The sequence below is a fragment of the Ixodes scapularis genome, unplaced genomic scaffold (genome assembly GCF_016920785.2).
Source record: "Ixodes scapularis isolate PalLabHiFi unplaced genomic scaffold, ASM1692078v2 PGA_scaffold3__209_contigs__length_174095766, whole genome shotgun sequence".
In the NCBI taxonomy this organism is placed as follows: Eukaryota; Metazoa; Arthropoda; class Arachnida; order Ixodida; family Ixodidae; genus Ixodes; species Ixodes scapularis.
Window position 1 is genome coordinate 62,986,557 of NW_024609868.1, and position 18,597 is coordinate 63,005,153.

Consider the following 18,597-nt stretch of genomic DNA (forward strand, 5'->3'; position numbering starts at 1 on the left):
GTATACTGCAGGATTGACAAGAAAATTTAAGAACTTTTCACTAATTTGGCCATAGAATACGGCGAAAAAAGAATTTTATATTTCTGAAATATCACAATGTTGTCACATTTTGGCAACAACGAACACATGGCTTATAGGAATGTAACAACCCACGTAAAAAAAAAAAAAAAACACTTTACGCTCGAAATTTTGGCAATTAGTTTGCTTAATATTAGGTCACAACCAATGAGAAGTACAGTTGCCTGGTGGAGCGTCACAAACGGCAGTGACATTCCAGTTGAGCCTAACCTAACCTAACCTATGTTAGGTTACAGAAGCTGGTTATACTCAGAACTAAGAGTGTCACTTGGTGGGCAAAACGCAGACATAACAAGATTATTTTTAAATACACCTTTGAAACTCAGTGCCCAAAATCCTAGCCCCCAGCGATAAAAATGGGAAATAATGATATCAAACCCAGGTTCTTGTCAAGAGAAGGGCTGCGCATAAAATTTTTTTTTTTTGTATTTTATAACACTTTAGGCATCGGTGTTCTTGGAGCTTCAAAACTCTGCATTTCTGACGTTTTAGAACTACGATATCTGCCAAGGTTTCTGAAGAAACAACCAAAAAAACGGAATTTTGCAAAAAACGCAGCCCCAAAAGCTGTGTCATGGCGTCAGATTAAACAAACATGGCGACGCCCATGGAACACAGCAGGCATTGGTCTTTAAAAGCTGGGATACCCATAACCGTCTTCACGTAAATATCAAATTACTGTAACAAATGTCAATGCCAGTTTGTTTTCATTTTCTTTTGTTTCTAGAAAATATGACTGCATCACCTTGTTGAACCGCATAAGAACGATGCCAATTGTAGTATCAATAAGTTTGTTGTTACGAGCCGTATTATATTCTACGTAATGTTGTTCCTCTGCTGCAATGGCAAAATGCATGACCTGCGTAACCAGCGAATGATTAAGTGGGTCAAAGAGACTGCACAACCTAAGTTTGCTCATGTGCGAGGAGCACCCTGCAGTATTGCGGAGACAACAGCAAATATGATGTTCTTACATTTTTTCTTAAAAGAAATTTGCACGTTGTCGTTGGCATGACAAAAAGTATAATATTTTTAATAGCACACACAAGCCGCGTGATTGAGGTCGAAGGCATTCAACAAAGTGGAATATGACGTGCGTTCACCGCTTGTTTCTTGTATACTCCGTTTCAGCTTCGGATGGAGAAGAGCGGATGCTACGACCCATCCGACCAATCCAGTGATGTGAACGTATCACGTCACTACGCACGCTGCGCTTTTCTGTCACGTGACAATCACGCGGCATCGTACTGGCGTAGATGGCTCGTTACGTCCGCTGCTGTCAGTCGTAAGGTGTGACCCAGGAAGCACTCTAAGAGTTACGGTGCGTCCATTTTTACGCAAAACTCTTGAGACAGCCAATCACTCTAATCTACAAGGAGAGCTCGATAGGTGACGCGGTATAACATTTTTTTACCTAAAAAGAGGCAGCCTACGCTGCGAGACTGAGTATGGCGTTTTACGTGCTTATACGACATGCTCAGACTGTCCCTTTTAGTTGAAGACATGCGTTCAGCCTCGCCTCACGCCGAGGGCTTCCTGCGTAAACTTGCAACGATTGGATCTCTTATGTGCTGTGCGTGCAAGATTGAAGGAATTGTATATTTTAGGGTGCAGTCGTTGGTGTCGTTAGCGCAAACTCGAATGCGTTGCACGACCGGCCAGGGTTCATATCCCACTCATTGCCCAGTGCAAACTACCATTCCCTACTATCGCTTTCTGCTGCCACATAAACAAAACCTGCCCCTCCCCCCCCCCCAAAAAAAAAGAAACAGTAAAACAAAGACACAATAAAACAAAGGCGCAACGAGGGCAGCGTTAACGATGAGCGGACGAGTCGTCGCGCTCTCAGTCACGTCGCGCCGCCACTGACGAGAGTCGTGTTTCTGCCCGCCAAGCCATTGTTGGGTGCGTTTCATCAGCCCCAAGCTTGCCCTGCCTCTCTCTCCCCTCTTTCCCAGCGCCGACTGCGTGCGAGTTCACGGGGTCGATACCTCAGGCTAATGATGCACCTAATGGTATCCGATAGCAGGCTTTCAAGAGGCGTACCGAAGGAAGAAAAAACAAAGCAGCTATATTATTGCCCACGTTCTGGGCGATACACTTGTGCGCAGTAATGAGCTAAAAAGCTGGCGGTCATCTATTCATTCCTCCCTTTCCTCCCCATCTCTCCGCCTCCCTCGCGCGTCCCGAAGGGTGAAATATGAACGACCACGCGTGCCACGAAAAGTTTCGTTTGCAGGTATGGAGGTGAAGTGCGCTGGTCGGGTAGTTCGCGGCCTTGCGGGATCTGGGAGTGAAAGCCTTGACAACATGTACTAATGATTTTCGAAGAGGGCGCCAGCGTGTCTATGACCCGGCCGTTATGAAATCGGGGGCAAAACAACAACGAAGAGCGATCTATTAACATGATGTAGTATTGGGGGCTTTCAGATTGCAGACGGTAATTGTTTTTTAAATACTTACTTTTTTTATAACCAACAGACACACACACACACAAAAGCTAAATCTGGATACGTAAGTACCGCACAGCATCTCACAAGAAGCACCGCCGATTGAGCACTCAGAAATAAAATATATTCTTATTTGCGTAATAGGGGGCAAGCAGGGGTGTGTGATTTAAAACCGAAGGCTCCTTTAAGTTCGCGGCGACAGTTTCGTCATAGGGTCAAAACAAATATTTTTATGCCGATAAGGAAAATAAAGTTGGCTATTTCTGGGCGCCTTTATTGCGTTTTTATGAGTTTTCGGTTTCACTTGTATCGAAATAATGCCCCGCTTCAAAAAATACTGAAATTGTACATAAAAACAAAAGAAACCCCATGCTCTGAATTGCGAAAGCTAGCACTAGAGCAACTCCTCATAGATAGAAAGTCATTTTGACATTATAAAAGCGAGTGAATGGCTGTGACCGCAGGATTCAAATACCTTCATGTTTGTTTTTGAAAAAATTGTAGCTCGAGAGTATGGTACAGGTCAACGCGCTGTTTCCAAACAAGCCCTGACGAGGTGTGGGCAAACGCGCAGTTTCCGCACGAGGTGTGGGCACTGCGCATGCGCAGAAACCAGATTCGCGTCAGGTGGAGCTTCTACGCATGCTCCCGGCCAATAGCAGCGCCACTTCAGCGCTATTGGCCAACACGCGGCGTGATGTCAGCGCTGCGTGTTGGTCTATAAGAGCACGCGCGTATTTCAATGCTGATATACTACAAATAAAACATAGTACCGGCGGTGAGTTTATAAAAAGAAAATGATTTTCGAGCTTTCTTTCTTCGTCACACGCCAAATCATTTTGAGGTGTTCTGCGTTGAACTGTTGCTACGATCTATTCAGGTAGCTCCTCGATCCTTGGCAACAGGAAGCACAGTAGTTTGTTTACTTCGTGAGTTATGAGGGCGGAGAAGAACTACGAATTGTTATCGTGAGCACTGGTCTGGTCAAAAATTTCAAAGCGTGCTCGTCTTTCGTCAGTACAGGCAGCGCGTGCCGAGAATATGCGAGATCTGCAACCACATCACCCGCAGCTTGCGGTGCTTGTTCGCTTCAGAATTCGCGCACCCTGCTCCGAGCCTCTAAACGTAAAACTGATGCTTACGCCTAAACTATACTTTGGGTATAACAAAATCATAAAGAACCGGCGACTGTAACTGTTTCTGGGTGTTCTTTCCAAGCCTCGTAATGTAAGAACTGTAGCGCAGCGCTGTATCTGAAGGTGAATAATATGCACATGAGGAGTTCCACCGGCTGCTTCAGCGAAACATATGAGCCTCATTTTCCCTGTAAAGAGACACTAAAAAAAAAAAAATTGTAAAGGGTGTAGATTGGACACATATTTCTTTTCAGAAATTTCGAGCAAAAAATATTATTGCGCAATACTTACGCCGTTAGGTGTAACTTAGATAGTAGTCACGGCCCGCTTTAAGCCCGGCCCACAGATTAGTGGTGCCGGCCATTACTACTGGATTGGCTTGGCTGCTCAGCCGAAGCCTCGTGAATGCCGCGACGTTCAGTGTCTAGTCTGACACCTCCTGCTAGTCGTGCGATCAGACGCGCGGCAGCCTCCGGCATTGTCTGCTCTTCCACCACCTTTCATCGTCGTCTGCAACGCCCGTTAGACTCGAACCATTAAAGCGGCGGGTGAGCGTCTGTCATCGCCTGCTTCCGTCTGTGAAACCGCCTCCGTCTAAAAGCATGTAATCGCTGGCAAGAAGAAAACATGAAAGCGCCGTTCTAACGTTCCATCCCACAGGAGCCAAGTTCTAATACAGCGTTTGTCAGCGTCTGTCGATGTGAGGTAAAACGAGACCGAAAGGACTAAACAAATATTTAAAAGATTGATATGCAGTCGTTTCAAATTTCCTGTTTTTGATATGTCTTTTTTTTTTTTTCTTTGCATGGCATTCGCAGGCGAGGTGGATGAGCGCCATGGCCCACAATCAAAATGCTACCTAAACATATTCGCTTTTGCAAGCTAGGCGCGATGCAAAACTTGAGAGTCACTTTCCTTTCGAACGTAATGACGGGAACATACCTGGACAAACTTGACGCGAGGCGAGCGCCCGATGGCCTCCAGCCAAGTGACTCGCAAATTCTTACCTATGTAGGCGCCTTCTCGGTATTCAAATAATTTTAGCAATCACAACGATTGCACAATTCACAAAGCAGCGGAGTCGCTTTTGCGGGAACCAACATATGTATTCAACATCAACAAGCTCAAACGAACAAATCAAGCCAGATCAAGAAAAATAGCTGACGGGCGAAACTAGGCTTATACCACTCCCGCTACAAAACCAAACACCCGCACAGCGTTTCCGAAGGCGCGTACTTGCGACAGTTGTTTGCTGTAAACTAGGTCGGTTGGGGAGATCTTCCTCTAAACACCTCGGTGAACGCCCAAAACGACTCGCACTCATAGAAATATACGAGCTCAACGAGCTACACTTGTTGAGCATGCACTGAAGCCTATTCTAGCATGGCTTGGTCGCGGATCGAGCTTGTTTCGCTATGGAGGCAAGTAGCACCACCGGCGGCCAGTGCTTGATACCAGCAAGTGCATTGAACCCTATGGGAAAAAAGTCAAAAAGTAAATTTTCTCATTTGTATTACATTTTTCACGACCAAACTTCGACAAAGTTTGCTAAGAATGCTCAAAACGTTTTGTGTTGTGATGTTAATATTTCCTACTCAAAACCGTTAGGGGAAAACTACTTTTCTATCCCCCTTTGATTTCCTCCATGGGCGAAACGAGCAGACAATGGGAGCCACGTCGTCATGCAGGGAGCCAGAAAGGTTTGCTTATATGTTTACTTTTTATATTTTTACTGACGAAGGATGGCGGGTTGTGTTTGAGACATCACTTTTATTGCCACTAAGCGTGCGGAACGGCGTAAGCAGCAGATCATGTGGCCGTGTGTCTTGATACAGCTTGCACGGTGCACATGCCACCTTGGTTATGATTGTTATTCTTCCTGTCGCTTCTACGTACGGTTCAGTTCATTAATTATATGAATCCAATGTCAGCAGATAAGAGTGATTGGCATGCTCTTGGTGTAAGTAATAACGTTCTCAACAGCTACTGACGGCTTCAAAATCTGAAAAGTTTCTTAGTAAGACACTTCGCACAAGAATAATAAAATTAATTTTTATTTATTCCTCACATATGCTTACATGTATTGCCTGGTGTCAAGCAATGACCACCGGTGGTGCCACCGTCGGGCTCCCAACCCGCGATCCAGTCAGGGTTGTAAACTACCTAGCTACAAGTACCACCAGGTCGGTAACTAGGTACTTTCATTGTACCTAAGGTGCAAACCTAGGCACTTTCGTTTTGATTTATTTGTACCTGTATTGCAGGTACATTTTCCAATACTATTTAACTGAATGAAGTTACTTTTTGCAGGTATTTTTGTTTGCTTTAGCTAGGGTTCGGCGTCCCCGCAGGGGACGCCGAACCCTAGCTAAAGTAAACGTAAAAGCTAAGTAAAGTAAACCGCGAACCCCGAGCTATGTGGGTTTACCCACCCACGCCTGGCTGTGTGTGGCTTAACCCGTGTCCGGGGAAAAGGGGACCCTGGTGGTTGAGCTGAGCCCGGGGTTTGTTTGGACCCTTCGGGGCCCCCCGGCCGAGGCAATACACCGCTTCGGCCCCTGCTTCTCGTAGACGGGTGTCCTGGCTTGGCCCGACCAGGATGATTCAGCCAGTCGCCTCTTCTATCCTCTTCTTCCCTCTTTCACTTTTCCTCCCACCTCTTTCTCTTTTCTTATACACTCTCTTCCTTCCTTTTTCACCTTCTTAGGCGGCAAGGGCCAACCTTGAGTGGAAACAGGACCTGTCCCTGCAACCACACTAGGGTATAGTGCGCGGGCAGCACTGGTAGAGTAATTGTGTCAGCCAAGCCCATCTTGCTATGGCACATTACCTACCCCCTTGTTGGGCTCCGTGGTGGGCGGTGCACCCGGGCCCTGAATTTTCCTCCCATCTCTTATGGGTCTGCACAAAAAATTTTTTCTTGATCGACCCCCGAAAAGGGGTCGCACCGAAGTTTCTACCTCGCACGAGACACACACTACTCCACCTAGATTCCTAAAATTCTTGGTACTCCACTCTGAAAGCGACAAACAACTCTCGAAAATGTCACCATTTCTTGTTGCAAAGGTCCTAGAGGGTGTGATTGGAAAGAACTTTAAGGCTAAGAAACTGGCATCTGGCGATTTGCTTGTAGAAATTAAGACCAGCCACCAGAGTTCTGCGCTCCTTGCACTCAACTGTGTGTCGGACTACAAAGTTACAGTGACACGCCACAAGACATTGCACACCATCCAAGGAGTCATCTCGGAGGACGACCTTCTGGACACGTCTGAGAGCGAAGTAGTGGAAGGCCTTTCTGAGCAGGGGGTTGTAGCTGCAAGGCGCATCTCCTTGCGTCGTGACGGCCAAGAGCTGAAGACTAGGCACATTGTGCTTACCTTTGAGTTTACTACACTTCCTGAGTCTGTGAAAGCGGGATACCTCTACTGCAGAGTTCGTCCTTACATTCCGAACCCCAGAAGGTGCTTTAACTGCCAACGATTTGGACACGGTTCACAGAACTGCCGCGGCAAAGCGACATGTGCTAAGTGTGGCAAAACCGACCATGCAGCAGACTCTTGTTCCAACGACACACTCTGTGTAAACTGCAAAGAGCCCCACCCTGCTTACTCCAGATCGTGTAAGACATGGAAAGATGAAAAAGAAATTCTTACACTTAAAGTGAAAGAAAACCTTTCATACCCAGAGGCGCGTCACCGCTTCGCGTTTTTGCGCAAGGGCGGCTTTGCACAGGTGGTGCAGCGGGGACCTGCACCACTGAAGGTTGCGGTGGCAACCCAGACGTCCTTCCCGGATGCTAGGAAGCCACTGCAGTCCCCAACACCCCAGCTGAAGCTTCAGCTTCCTGGGCGTTCACTCTCGTCTGGTAGGCCTACATCCCCCTCCAGCGAGAGTTGTACCACTTCCACGGGGCAGTAACCTGTCCCCTCTTATGTAGAGGGCTCACAGGCTGTTTCTCCTACCCAAGATGGGTCGGCTGTGTCCGCACCTATCAGTGCTTCGCGGTCTCCTTCCAAGGAGAAGGGACCACGCTCCCGACCGAATTCTTCGGAGGGAGCGTCCTCATCCAAGGAGCGGCACGATTCTTGTGCCACTCCTCCAGCACCCAAGGGGCAGGAGCAGGTGGGCTTGGGCGACTGCCTGCCCAGTACCTCTGCTCCTCCGGCTGGTGGAGGTAGGGGCCGGGGTTTTCTTCCCCGTGCCCAGAACCTCTCTAAACCGGCTAGAACAGCCTCCGCCCAGGCGGCAGAACCAATGGAGGAGGGTGCCGAACCATCCACTCCTGCGTCTGACCCAGACGACATGGAGTGGCAGGTCCGCAAGGCCAAGCACAAGAGCAAAAAACCGATTGTTCCACCAAAGTGACAATTATACTCTACAAGGCTGGTATTATCTTTCAACAGGAACATCATCCTACATCCTCAGTCACTACACCAACCTCACGACACCAAGATATCTTGCTCATTTCCATTGCTCCACCTACTCCTAGGGTTCAGCCAAGAGAGAGGAGTAACGGCGACTCCCTCGCCAGTGGCCTCGGCCCGAAGTCTCGGCGCCCTTGGAGGTCGGAGAGGTCAGTTCCATATAGACCAACCAGAGGACTACTGGCGACTCCCTCGCCTGGGGCTTTATTTTTAATTGCTTTTCCCCAAAGGTTCGGTCGGAGCTGCCTTCTTGCAGACTCATTAAATCATCATTCATGTCCTTTTCACATTTTACTAAATTCACCTCCTATGACTGGCTTAGTTTTGCTCTAGCTACCATTACACGAAGCTTGTGACTTTCTGGTGAAAAGCTAACTGCCTAACATTAATCATGTCTGTTTTTTTACAATGGAACTGTCGTGGACTTTTTTCCAATTATGACGACATCACCTTTTTATTAAATGAACACCGCCCTGCTGCCTTTTGTTTGCAGGAGACGCACCTTAAGGAAAGTCACTCAAATGTGCTTAGACACTTCAAAGTCTTCAGGAAAGATAGGTTAAACGCCTCTGTGGCTTCCGGTGGTGTTGCAGTGGTTTTCCAACGCATGGTCCCGTCCACTGAAGTGGCTTTGCAAACCTCTCTCGAGGCCGTCGCTGTCCGTATGCTGCTGGACCGCGTGATTACCGTCTGCTCAGTGTACATCTCCCCGGGATATCAGCTGCAGTATGAGGAGCTAGATAATCTAATTAGCCAGCTTCCGGTGCCTTACATCATTTTAGGTGATTTCAATGCACACAATCCTTTGTGGGGAAGCTGTAGAAGAGATTCTCGAGGGGCACTCATTGAACGGTTTGTTCTTTCGACAGGATTGTGTCTGCTCAACACAAAAGAAGCCACTTATTTTAGTTCAGCAACTTGTAGTTTTACTTTCATTGATCTTTCATTTTGTCATCCTTCATTGTACCCTTTGCTTTTATGGAAGGTCATCCAAAATCCTTATGGGAGTGACCACTTTCCACTCATTTTAGAGTTCAACCATCCTCCTGCTGGTCTTTTAACACGCACCCCTCGTTGGAAGCTTGAAAAGGCTGACTGGTCAATCTTTACAGAAGCCTCACTTATAGCATGTTCATCCCTTGATGATCTTTCCATCGACAACGTCACTGAGCACATTACTCAGCACATCTTGCAGGCCGCTATGCTTGCCATTCCCATGACGTCCTCACATCTTCCAAAAAGGCCAAAACCGTGGTGGAACGAAGACTGCCGCCAGGCAAAGAAAGAACAAAATCATGCATGGGGTATTCTCAGGCGCTATCCCACGGCCAATAACCTGATCGGTTTTAAGAAAAAACGAGCGCAAGCGAGGTATATCCGACGGCGAGCCAAGCGGCAAAGCTTTAGAGGGTATGCTTCCTCAATTAATAGCAGTGCATCCTCGAAGGAAGTTTGGGACCGTGTGCATAAAATTGAAGGCTTCTACCGGGTATTTTCTGTCCCACTCCTGAACCACAACGGAGTATGCCCTGCCAGCCTAGAAGAACAGGCGAATGTCCTTGGTGAGCATTTCAAATTCGTTTCAAGTTCTCAACATTACACTCCGTCATTTTAGAGACACAAGCTACAGGCAGAGAAAAAGGCAGTTCCTTTGTCAGGTGGCTTGCAGGAGCCCTATAATTCATTATTTACACTTTTTGAACTACAGCGGGTACTCCATTCGTCCAAACAGACGGCTCCTGGGCCAGACGGTATTCATTACAAAATGCTTCAGCACCTCCATCCATCAACTCTTGAGCTTGTATTATATTTGTTCAACCGCATTTGGCTTGAAGGTTGCTTCCCCTCATCTTGGAAGGTGGCTGTCATAATTCGCCTGTTGAAGCCAGGAAAGGATCCTACCTGTCTATCTAGCTTTAGGCCGATAGCTCTCACGAGTTGTTTTTCAAAGACACTAGAAAGGATGATAAATAAAAGACATATTTTATTTAGAAAGAAGCAAGCTACTTGACCGTTACCAGTGTGGATTTCGCTCAGCTCGATCGACGGTTGACCATCTGGTCCGCTTTGAGACTGCTGTGCGAGAGGCCTTTGTAAATAGACAGCATTGCTTCTCTGTCTTTTTTGACTTGGAAAAGGCATTTGATACAACTTTGCGCCACGGCATATTGCAGGATTTGTTGAACATTGGTCTTCGGGGCAGAATGCTAGGTGCCATCCATAGTTACCTCCGGGATCGCACTTTTCGTGTGAAGCTTGGGGCAACTCTTTCTAAAGAATTCTCGCAAGAAAATGGAGTCCCACAAGGCAGTGTGCTTAGCGTGACACTTTTTATCGTAAAAATGAATTCAATTTCTCGTATTATACCGCCATTTGTTCAGTACTCGCTCTATGTTGATGATGTACAAATTTCAGTCTCATCTTGTAATCCGTCCATCTGTGAACGTCGACTTCAACTTGCAATCAACAATTTGGTCAAATGGGCGGATGTAAATGGTTTTAGGTTTTCTCCTGAGAAAACTGTTTGTGTGTGCTTCTCTCATCGCCGCGGAATTTTACTTGAGCCTTCCTTAACTATGTATGAAGTCCCTATTGCAGTAAAGAACGAACACAAGTTTTTAGGTCTTATATTTGACTCAAAAATGACATTTGTTCCACACGTTAAGAGCCTCAAAATGAAATGTGTAAAATCACTTAATATACTAAAGGTCTTTTCGCACGTATCCTGGGGGGCTGATCGGTGTTGTTTATTGCGCATCTACCGCTCAGTCGTACGCTCCCGACTTGATTATGGCTGTATTGTGTACGGCTCCGCACGGGCATCGGTTCTCAAGATGCTGGACTCCATTCATCATCAGGGGCTCCGACTTTCCACTGGTGCCTTTCGCACATCTCCAATACTCAGCCTATATGTAGAGGCAAATGAGCCCTCACTGGAGAAAAGGAGGTTTGAATTAGGCTTCATGTACTCTCTGCGAATTAGGTCTGTTCCTGGTCACCCGACCCTGGACTGCATAGAACAAGTACACTATGAGCAGACTTTCATAAACAAGCCTTCATTTGTTCCACCTCTCGCCATGAGAATTCGTTCTTCTGCTGAGTCCGTAGGGCTGGATGTGCTACCCTCAGTTGTGCAGCCCTTGAACTCAGTAGCTCCTTGGGACCTCATGCCCCTCCACTGTGAGTTGAAATTAACAAAATACAACAAGAAAGAGACCCCTAATGAAGTTCTGAGACAAGAATGCTTCGAACTCCAGGACCAGTACCGAGACTTCACCAGTTTCTGCACTGACGGGAGCAAAACTGATTCCTATGTAGGCTGCTCAGTGGTAGGGCCTTCCGTGAAGTGTGTCCAGAGAATTAACAATAATGCCTGTATTCTTTCCGCATAGCTTTACGGCTTACTCCTTGCCATAGACCACATTCTTAAAAAGAAGATCCGTAAGTCAATTGTTTACACTGACTCACTTAGTGCTTTACGAGCTCTGGACACAATGGGGGATGTTTAAAATCCACTTGTTCTAGAAATAAGGAACCGGTTACATTCAGCATCAAAAAGGAAGAAAGAAATAACATTGTGCTGGGTACCTTCCCATGTAGGAATTCCTGGGAATGAGGATGCTGACCGTGCAGCGAGCACTGCTAAGGATCGACAAATGGATCTGCACAAGATACCCTACAGAGATTATAGACATGCCCTGAAAAAATCTACAAAGTGCAAGTGGCAAGAGGAGTGGAACCAAGAAATGAACAATAAGTTGCATGCCATAAAATCTTTAATTCAAGAATGGGACAGTGCACGTCATCGTGAGCGATTTTATGAGGTGATATTATGTCGACTCTGAATCGGTCATACACGTCTTACCCATGGGCACCTTTTGCGAGGGGAGGATGCTCCAGAGTGTGAACATTGTCACATACCATTAAGCATCCTGCACATATTACTTGTATGCCCTTTGTATGACCAAGAGCGCCACAGACACTTTGCTAAGGTTTACCAAGAGCATACACCATTACATCTCGCCATTTTATTCAGCGATGAGCCATTGATTCCACACAAGTGTGGAATCAATGGTATTCTTTATGAGTTTTAGCATAGAAGGTAAATTTTATGATTTTTTTTAAATATTTGTTTTAGTTTTGACATACTGGTGCGAGATGGCATGCCTCGACTTTGCTTGGCAGGTCGGGTGGTGATTCCTTCCATATATATCATCCCTTCTGCTTTCATTATATGTGCTTAACCGTGGTACACTTAGTTCCTCCAACTGCAACTTTGGGCTTTACACGACCATGTACTTTTTCTTTTTCTAAATATATATATGATCAGTATATTTGCTCATTTCAAGACGACTCTTTCAAACCAGTCTTGATTTTGGGATTTTGGAATTTTGGCCTCTAGAATGAAACTGGTTTCTCGAAGAAGTTTTGATCTTTTCTACGTATTCTTTCCCATTTCTGTTTTGTTCCACGATGTTAGCTCCTATTGTGCGCGATTAACGGACTTTTTTTTTTTATCACTTTAACACCTTTTGCATTAAGACGCAGCACCCAGCCACAGAAGCAGACGGACGGCGCGAAAAGGAGAGGACACCGGCGGATTGTAGGACCGTATAGCAGGACGGTGAGGAGAGGGGCGGGAAAGAAGGGCGACATTGTGATCGACGCGCGAACCTACGCTTTGAAAATACATGAAGGCCGATACGCCACGTGTCACAAAATTTTGAAACAAATCCGCCGTGTCCCCGAAAGTTGGTCTTGAGGCGAAGTTAATCACGGTTGTTGCCAAGGGCGGGGAATCCTTTGAAGTTACTGCCTTAAATTACAGATTAATACATTCCCCCTCGTCATCATCAGATACCGCTGCATTTCCATCTACCAAGTGAGTTGGGTCACTTGTGCCCCGCTATTGCTTCCCCGTCAACGCCGCTTCGTAGGCACGAGACGCTCGCGCGAGAAAAGCTTCGACGTGCCTCTGGAGCGTTTTGCCCGTGACCCGAAGCTTTGGGAGGACCTTTGCTCTCCTGGTCGGGAAGCTCTGATCACCGGGAGAAGCTAGAGGGGGGCAGGTATATATGTTTCGTTCGATTAGCCGCTGGACCAGCGAGGCGATCCGGCCCGCACTCTTCGACGAAATTGGCGACATTCGTTGGCAGCCTCTTCACTCGTAATGGGAGCGGAGAGCCAATGCTTTCGGACCCTGACTGACCGGATCGGCGACGGAAGGAGTGGCGAGGATAGTACGAACGACGGAGTGCCACGATTTTAGAGTGTTTCCGACTGCTCCATCGGATTCACGTGGATTACGGGCCGCGTTTGTGCTCCGAGGAGGTCGCCAAAGCGTCGATTGTCCGCAAGCGTCCTCCGTCTCTCCGCACGCTTTCCATCCTCCTCGCCACGTGAAAACACCACGCACGCGCGCTTGCGACCAGTCTCCGCAGGAGGCGTCCGCCACAAAATTGAAAACGCTCCCTCCCTATGGTTTGGCTTGCTCGTCTCTCTGAAATCCAGGCTCTCTAGCGGGGCAAAGTGCGACGGACAGGTTAATGAGCCAGAAAAGAGGACAATCTCGAACCTGCTACAGTTTTGTTTCACCTTAAGATAGGCCGCAGTGAACGCTACGACTCAACGAAGCCAATCGAGCGCCGTGCCTGTCTCACGTGACCGTCGGAAAGGGGTGTAGCGACGCTCGGGGAAAGTCGTCACGTGACAAGCTGTCGCAACGCTGGATTGGCCGGGATGGCTCGTAGCGCCCATCGCGGTCCATCACAGAGTGAAACATAGTACAGTGGTGTCAAGCCTCTTCCGCCTCGCGGCCTCACCGCTTCGAGCACCCACTCCGGGAAAAGAAGCAAAGAGCTGGAAGCAAGACGGACGTGAAAACGCGCTGGTCAGTACGCCCTGCTCATTGTTTTCTTTCCTTTTGTTTCGTTGAGGCCGAAGGGGAAGATTGGCAAAACGTCTGAAAGGACACAGCCTGAATGAAGAGAGAAAATAAAGCAGCGAAAAAAGGAAGAAGTGAGTTGCGAATGGTGTACAATCGTCGAATGGTTGTCAGGAAGGGCGGGAACTAGACGCCACTGAAAGAAAGCTTGATATCCTTTTTGATTTCTCTCATTTGTTTCTCTTACGATCGCGTTGGAGCGTGTACGCGTGTCCTCGTTATCATCTCCGAGAGGAGCACTGACGTTGAGTGACAGAAAATGAGACAAGAAAATGAAGAAAAAGAAAAAAAAGAAGGCAAAACGGATGCTGAACGCTACCGTCGCTCAAATTTCGGGCTGGTGAGTCTGGAGTCTTCGGCACTTGGTTCACGCTCGCACACGTTTCACGGAACGTTCATTTTCTTTCTCACGCTCTCTCTCTCTCTGCGTAGAAACAAATAAAAAAACAAAACAAAACAAAACACAAAAAAACAACGAGTTGAAAGGAGGCGGAACGTGCTCGCCGATGCGTTTGGCTCTCATCACGGTTCTTGAGTTCGTGCCCTTCCACATTCCCGAGTTTTGCGTTTTTCTTGATTGAATAATGTAATATAGTTCACCCGTTCAATATACTTGCTTTTTCCTCTGACCCGCGGAAGTTCAAGCGTAACTGCCCGCTGGGGCAGCAACAATGGCGTTCCACACTCCAGGTATGCGCCTCTGTAAGACACCTTCGGTCAGAGCTACGAAAAAAAGTCGAAATAAGTTAATAAACGTTGGGTAAAAAAAAATTAAATTCTTGCGTACTTTCTTACAGTCCCGTCAAATATCCTTTCGCTCCCCCTGAAACGTGGGACTTGAGGGCGACAGCCATTCTCCTCGAAATGGGTGCTTGCGAAGCGTTCCTGGCTCAAGGGATCAAGCAGAAGGTAAAAGGATGAGAGACTAGACGAATGTGATGTAAAGTAAGTTGGAAGAAGACACATTGATGAAGAAAAAAACGAGACAAGCGGCTGAAGCCTGATAGCTTTATAAGCTACGTGATCAGGGGCGTAGGTACAACATAAACCGTCGTTTCAATAGCGACGCATGCCAGGATCGATTACGCGGAGAAATGTGTCAACATATCGGCGGGAACCACACCTTCTTCTTGCCTCGTTTGGCACTTCCGAGCCACCGCTGCTGCTATGCTCCGTTCGCCGCCAAGCTGACAGGATGATGGGAGCTACGGGATGTCCAGACCGATGAACCGCCTCCCTTTTATCAGCCGACCCCGCTCTTCGCGCCTGCGTATGTGGGAGCTTGGTCACGAGTAGAAAACTACCCGTATGACTGGTCCAACGAGCATGTAGCTTCGCACTTGGTGTCAGCTTCGTGATGAAGGAAGTCTATAGAGGCGATCTCCATGACGATGTACTTTGTTTCCGCTGTCTGCTCCCAAAATCCTGCTAAAAAGGAAAAAAAAAAAGATATATTTTCCTTTTTACTTGTAAAAGGTTCAAAAGGCGGCTTTTTTTTTTTTTTCATGCGTCTTGAGGTTGTTTTTGTAACATTAACAAAAAGAAGAAGAAGAAAAAAAAATGGGATTAAAAGGAAAGTGTCTGCTCTTGGTCGGTCGCTTTAGTATATAGACACTGTGTGACAACTGAGAGTAACCTACGAGCCGAAGCTTTTAGATCATGAAGGTTCCTCCATAGCAACAGGAGCAACTTCTAGAGGAATAAGCCGAGGCGTGGTAGATATCTTGTTAATAGAGGTTGGGGTTAAATGAATACGAGGTAGTTAAAAAAATGTATTGAAAATCAAAAGAGCTGAATGATAACTTGTTATATACACTGGCTTATTTTCTTGATTGCTGTCACTTCCTTCGCACTATTGCGAGTTACGTGTTGTTTATTTCACAGATTATCAAAATTCAATATTTTTTGTGCACTTATTAAGGAAAGCTACTGTTTTCTTTTTTTTTTTCGGAACCATACGCAAGAAGATTGTTACGCCCGATATCTACTATGGGCGAGCGGATGTGGCGTGCATGGGTTTAGACACCATGTAGGTTTTAAACAAGCATGAAATTTTTTCTGTGCAATTGCAAGCTTACGACACACAATTTTGAGTACATATATTGCACGTGTTAACTTGCATGCTTTGGGCTCCAGCTCAACCTACCAAAATACAGACATAAGCTACGCCACTAGGAGCATGGCAGTGTCAGAATGCTCGACTTACAATCAGGTACGCGCATAAAGTTCTAAGAGTGAACCTATGTAACGCACGCAGGTACTGTACATGCAAAGCCTTGACAAGGATAGGCTGAGTGTTCATTGGCGTAATGGGCTTTGCCATGCTGTTGTATAGTGTTAGCAAGCTCATGCCGAGGTTCTACAGAGCTTTACTGAAAGTGCCGCGAAGCAATCTTGGAACTTTCCACTATTATGGCATTTAAATGCTTTGTTCACGGTTTAGAACACCAGAGTGTGACAGAGATGCTAGGATGTTTTCGGTTCGGAAGCTCAAACCGGAACTGTCACCTGACTGTGAGGGTCTACCTAAGTTCATTGCCGAACAATATACTTAAATACCTTCACCGCTCCTCACGTATCTATTTATTTTATCTATATATTATGGGGTTTACCTCTCTTGTTGTTGACACGGCTTTCCGGGCCATAAACCTGCTCATGTAATTCAATAAAAAAAATCCCCCTTACGCTCATATCATATCCATATATAGTTGCCCCATCCTAGAGGCGTCCCTTAAATTGGGTCACTTATAGCTGCAATTTTAACCAATCAGTACACACACCACGAAATAAAACTAAGCCACCAAAACATAACATTACATGAAAAATAGTAGTGATTTTAAAAGCATTGGAAACATAAAAAGCACCCCGCAGTTCGGAAACACCAAAGGAAACCCCGCAATCACGGAACGACGTGAATCACATCAGAGCGAGTTACGCACTAAAAATATGTACGGCTTCTGTGAGATGCCCACCACAAATCAGAGCACAAACACAGAAAAGATAAAACAGTTAATCATGTTCAGTCGAGGTCCCAACTGGCGGGTATAGTCGTGCTCTTTTGAATACAAGCAGTTCAGCATCCATAATATCCTCAAAAGGTTTCAATAACGCAGGGCATCACCGGTCATTTACCGGGTCATTTTCGTGACCCTGCAGATACCTTGTGAGGCTTGCGTCAGTTTATACGTGAATACAAAGTCCTCATACCTCGCGGCACGTGGTGTCTGTCTACAGAACCTTTTTGACCGCAAGACCCCCTCGCCCAACCTGTCATACAAGCGCTTAGAGAAAGATAAAGCGGCGGCCAACGTCTTCAAACTTTGAAATTGGATCGTGGAAGGGCTTTCGGTGGAAAGCGACCCAAGGAAAGAAGGCAGGGGAAAGGATTTCGTAACGGACGCACGGCAACCATGCAGCTCTCACTCCCTGCGTTGCTGCCTTGGCTACTGGGAAAGTTTTCCCAACTTCAAAGTGACCTTTCTTGCCCGTTTCATCATCTGACCCCGATGAAAAGGAAAACAAAGCGAAAGCGGGGCGACGATCGGTTAGTTTACATAATATTCATTTTTCTCCGAACTTAGACGGAACAGCGTCCCCTCCTCTCCCTCCACTTAAAAAAAGAAAGAACGTTTATAGAGATCATGGTTCAGAGAGGGCCGATCACCTCGAAAGTGAAAACGAAAAACAAACAGCGTCAACTATCGTCTACCACGTTCCAGAAAAAGAATATAAAAATGAAATAAAGACAGTTTCAAATTCCTTACGTCGAGCGTGTTTTGCGTTTCTGAGAAAACGTGGCACATAAGGCTTTTCGTGTTTCTTTCTTTTTTTCTACAAAACTTTTTTGGGCGATTTGCTTTATGTCGATATAGCGATTTTGATGATTCAGTATACAAAACAACAAATGCACATCTACGCACACACACATACAGACACAAACACGCACACAAAATGAAACCGAACCTTCCTCCTTCAGTCCGGAAATCCGTCGCCGACGCGAAAACTCGGTCAAATCATGATTCGTTGTGAAAATCTCCTAGCTCTGGTACCAGGTCTGGCCAGAGCGCTTCTCAAAGGTGAAGGTTGGCGCCTTTAAAGCCGCAGTTCAACTGCTCACACATCACACAAAAGACACCGTGGTCGCTACAGACACGATGACATGATCATTTGCGGAAACACACCACGAGCATACTCGAAGCATACTTGCCTCATACGCAGCATGTCTGCAGACAGTTTTTGTAGGACCAACGTGAGAGGACCGGTCATATACCTGTAAGGAGGAAACACGTCCTCAGACGGTTTCTGCACACTGTCTTGTGTATGACGTGGTACCGGTGTGACCACTGCTTCATAAGGGAGTTTTGGGGAACCGTTTTTGCAATTACGATACGGTACGATAAGCCCTCCGGTACGAACTGCGCATGCGCGAGTCTTCTGCGGTGGCGCATGCGCAGTTCGTTCTGGAGGACCCATCGTACGGTATCGGATGTGCAAAAATGGTTCCCTAAAACGCTCTAATGTTCGTTCGGAATCGCGCTAGAGCTATACTGGTTTTCGTATACACA

At 46.6% G+C, this 18,597-nt stretch overlaps 1 protein-coding gene across 1 annotated transcript in view; it reads left to right on the forward strand.

The window, feature by feature from the left end:
- The first annotated feature begins 14,304 nt into the window (after positions 1 to 14,304).
- The window catches only part of LOC121048214, a 132,978-nt gene continuing 128,685 nt past the window's right edge, over positions 14,305 to 18,597 (forward strand). Inside the window, exons 1-2 of the mRNA XM_040504278.1 lie at positions 14,305 to 14,372; positions 14,830 to 14,941. Coding sequence (XP_040360212.1) covers positions 14,305 to 14,372; positions 14,830 to 14,941 — 180 coding nt within the window. The remainder of the gene's footprint in view (positions 14,373 to 14,829; positions 14,942 to 18,597) is intronic.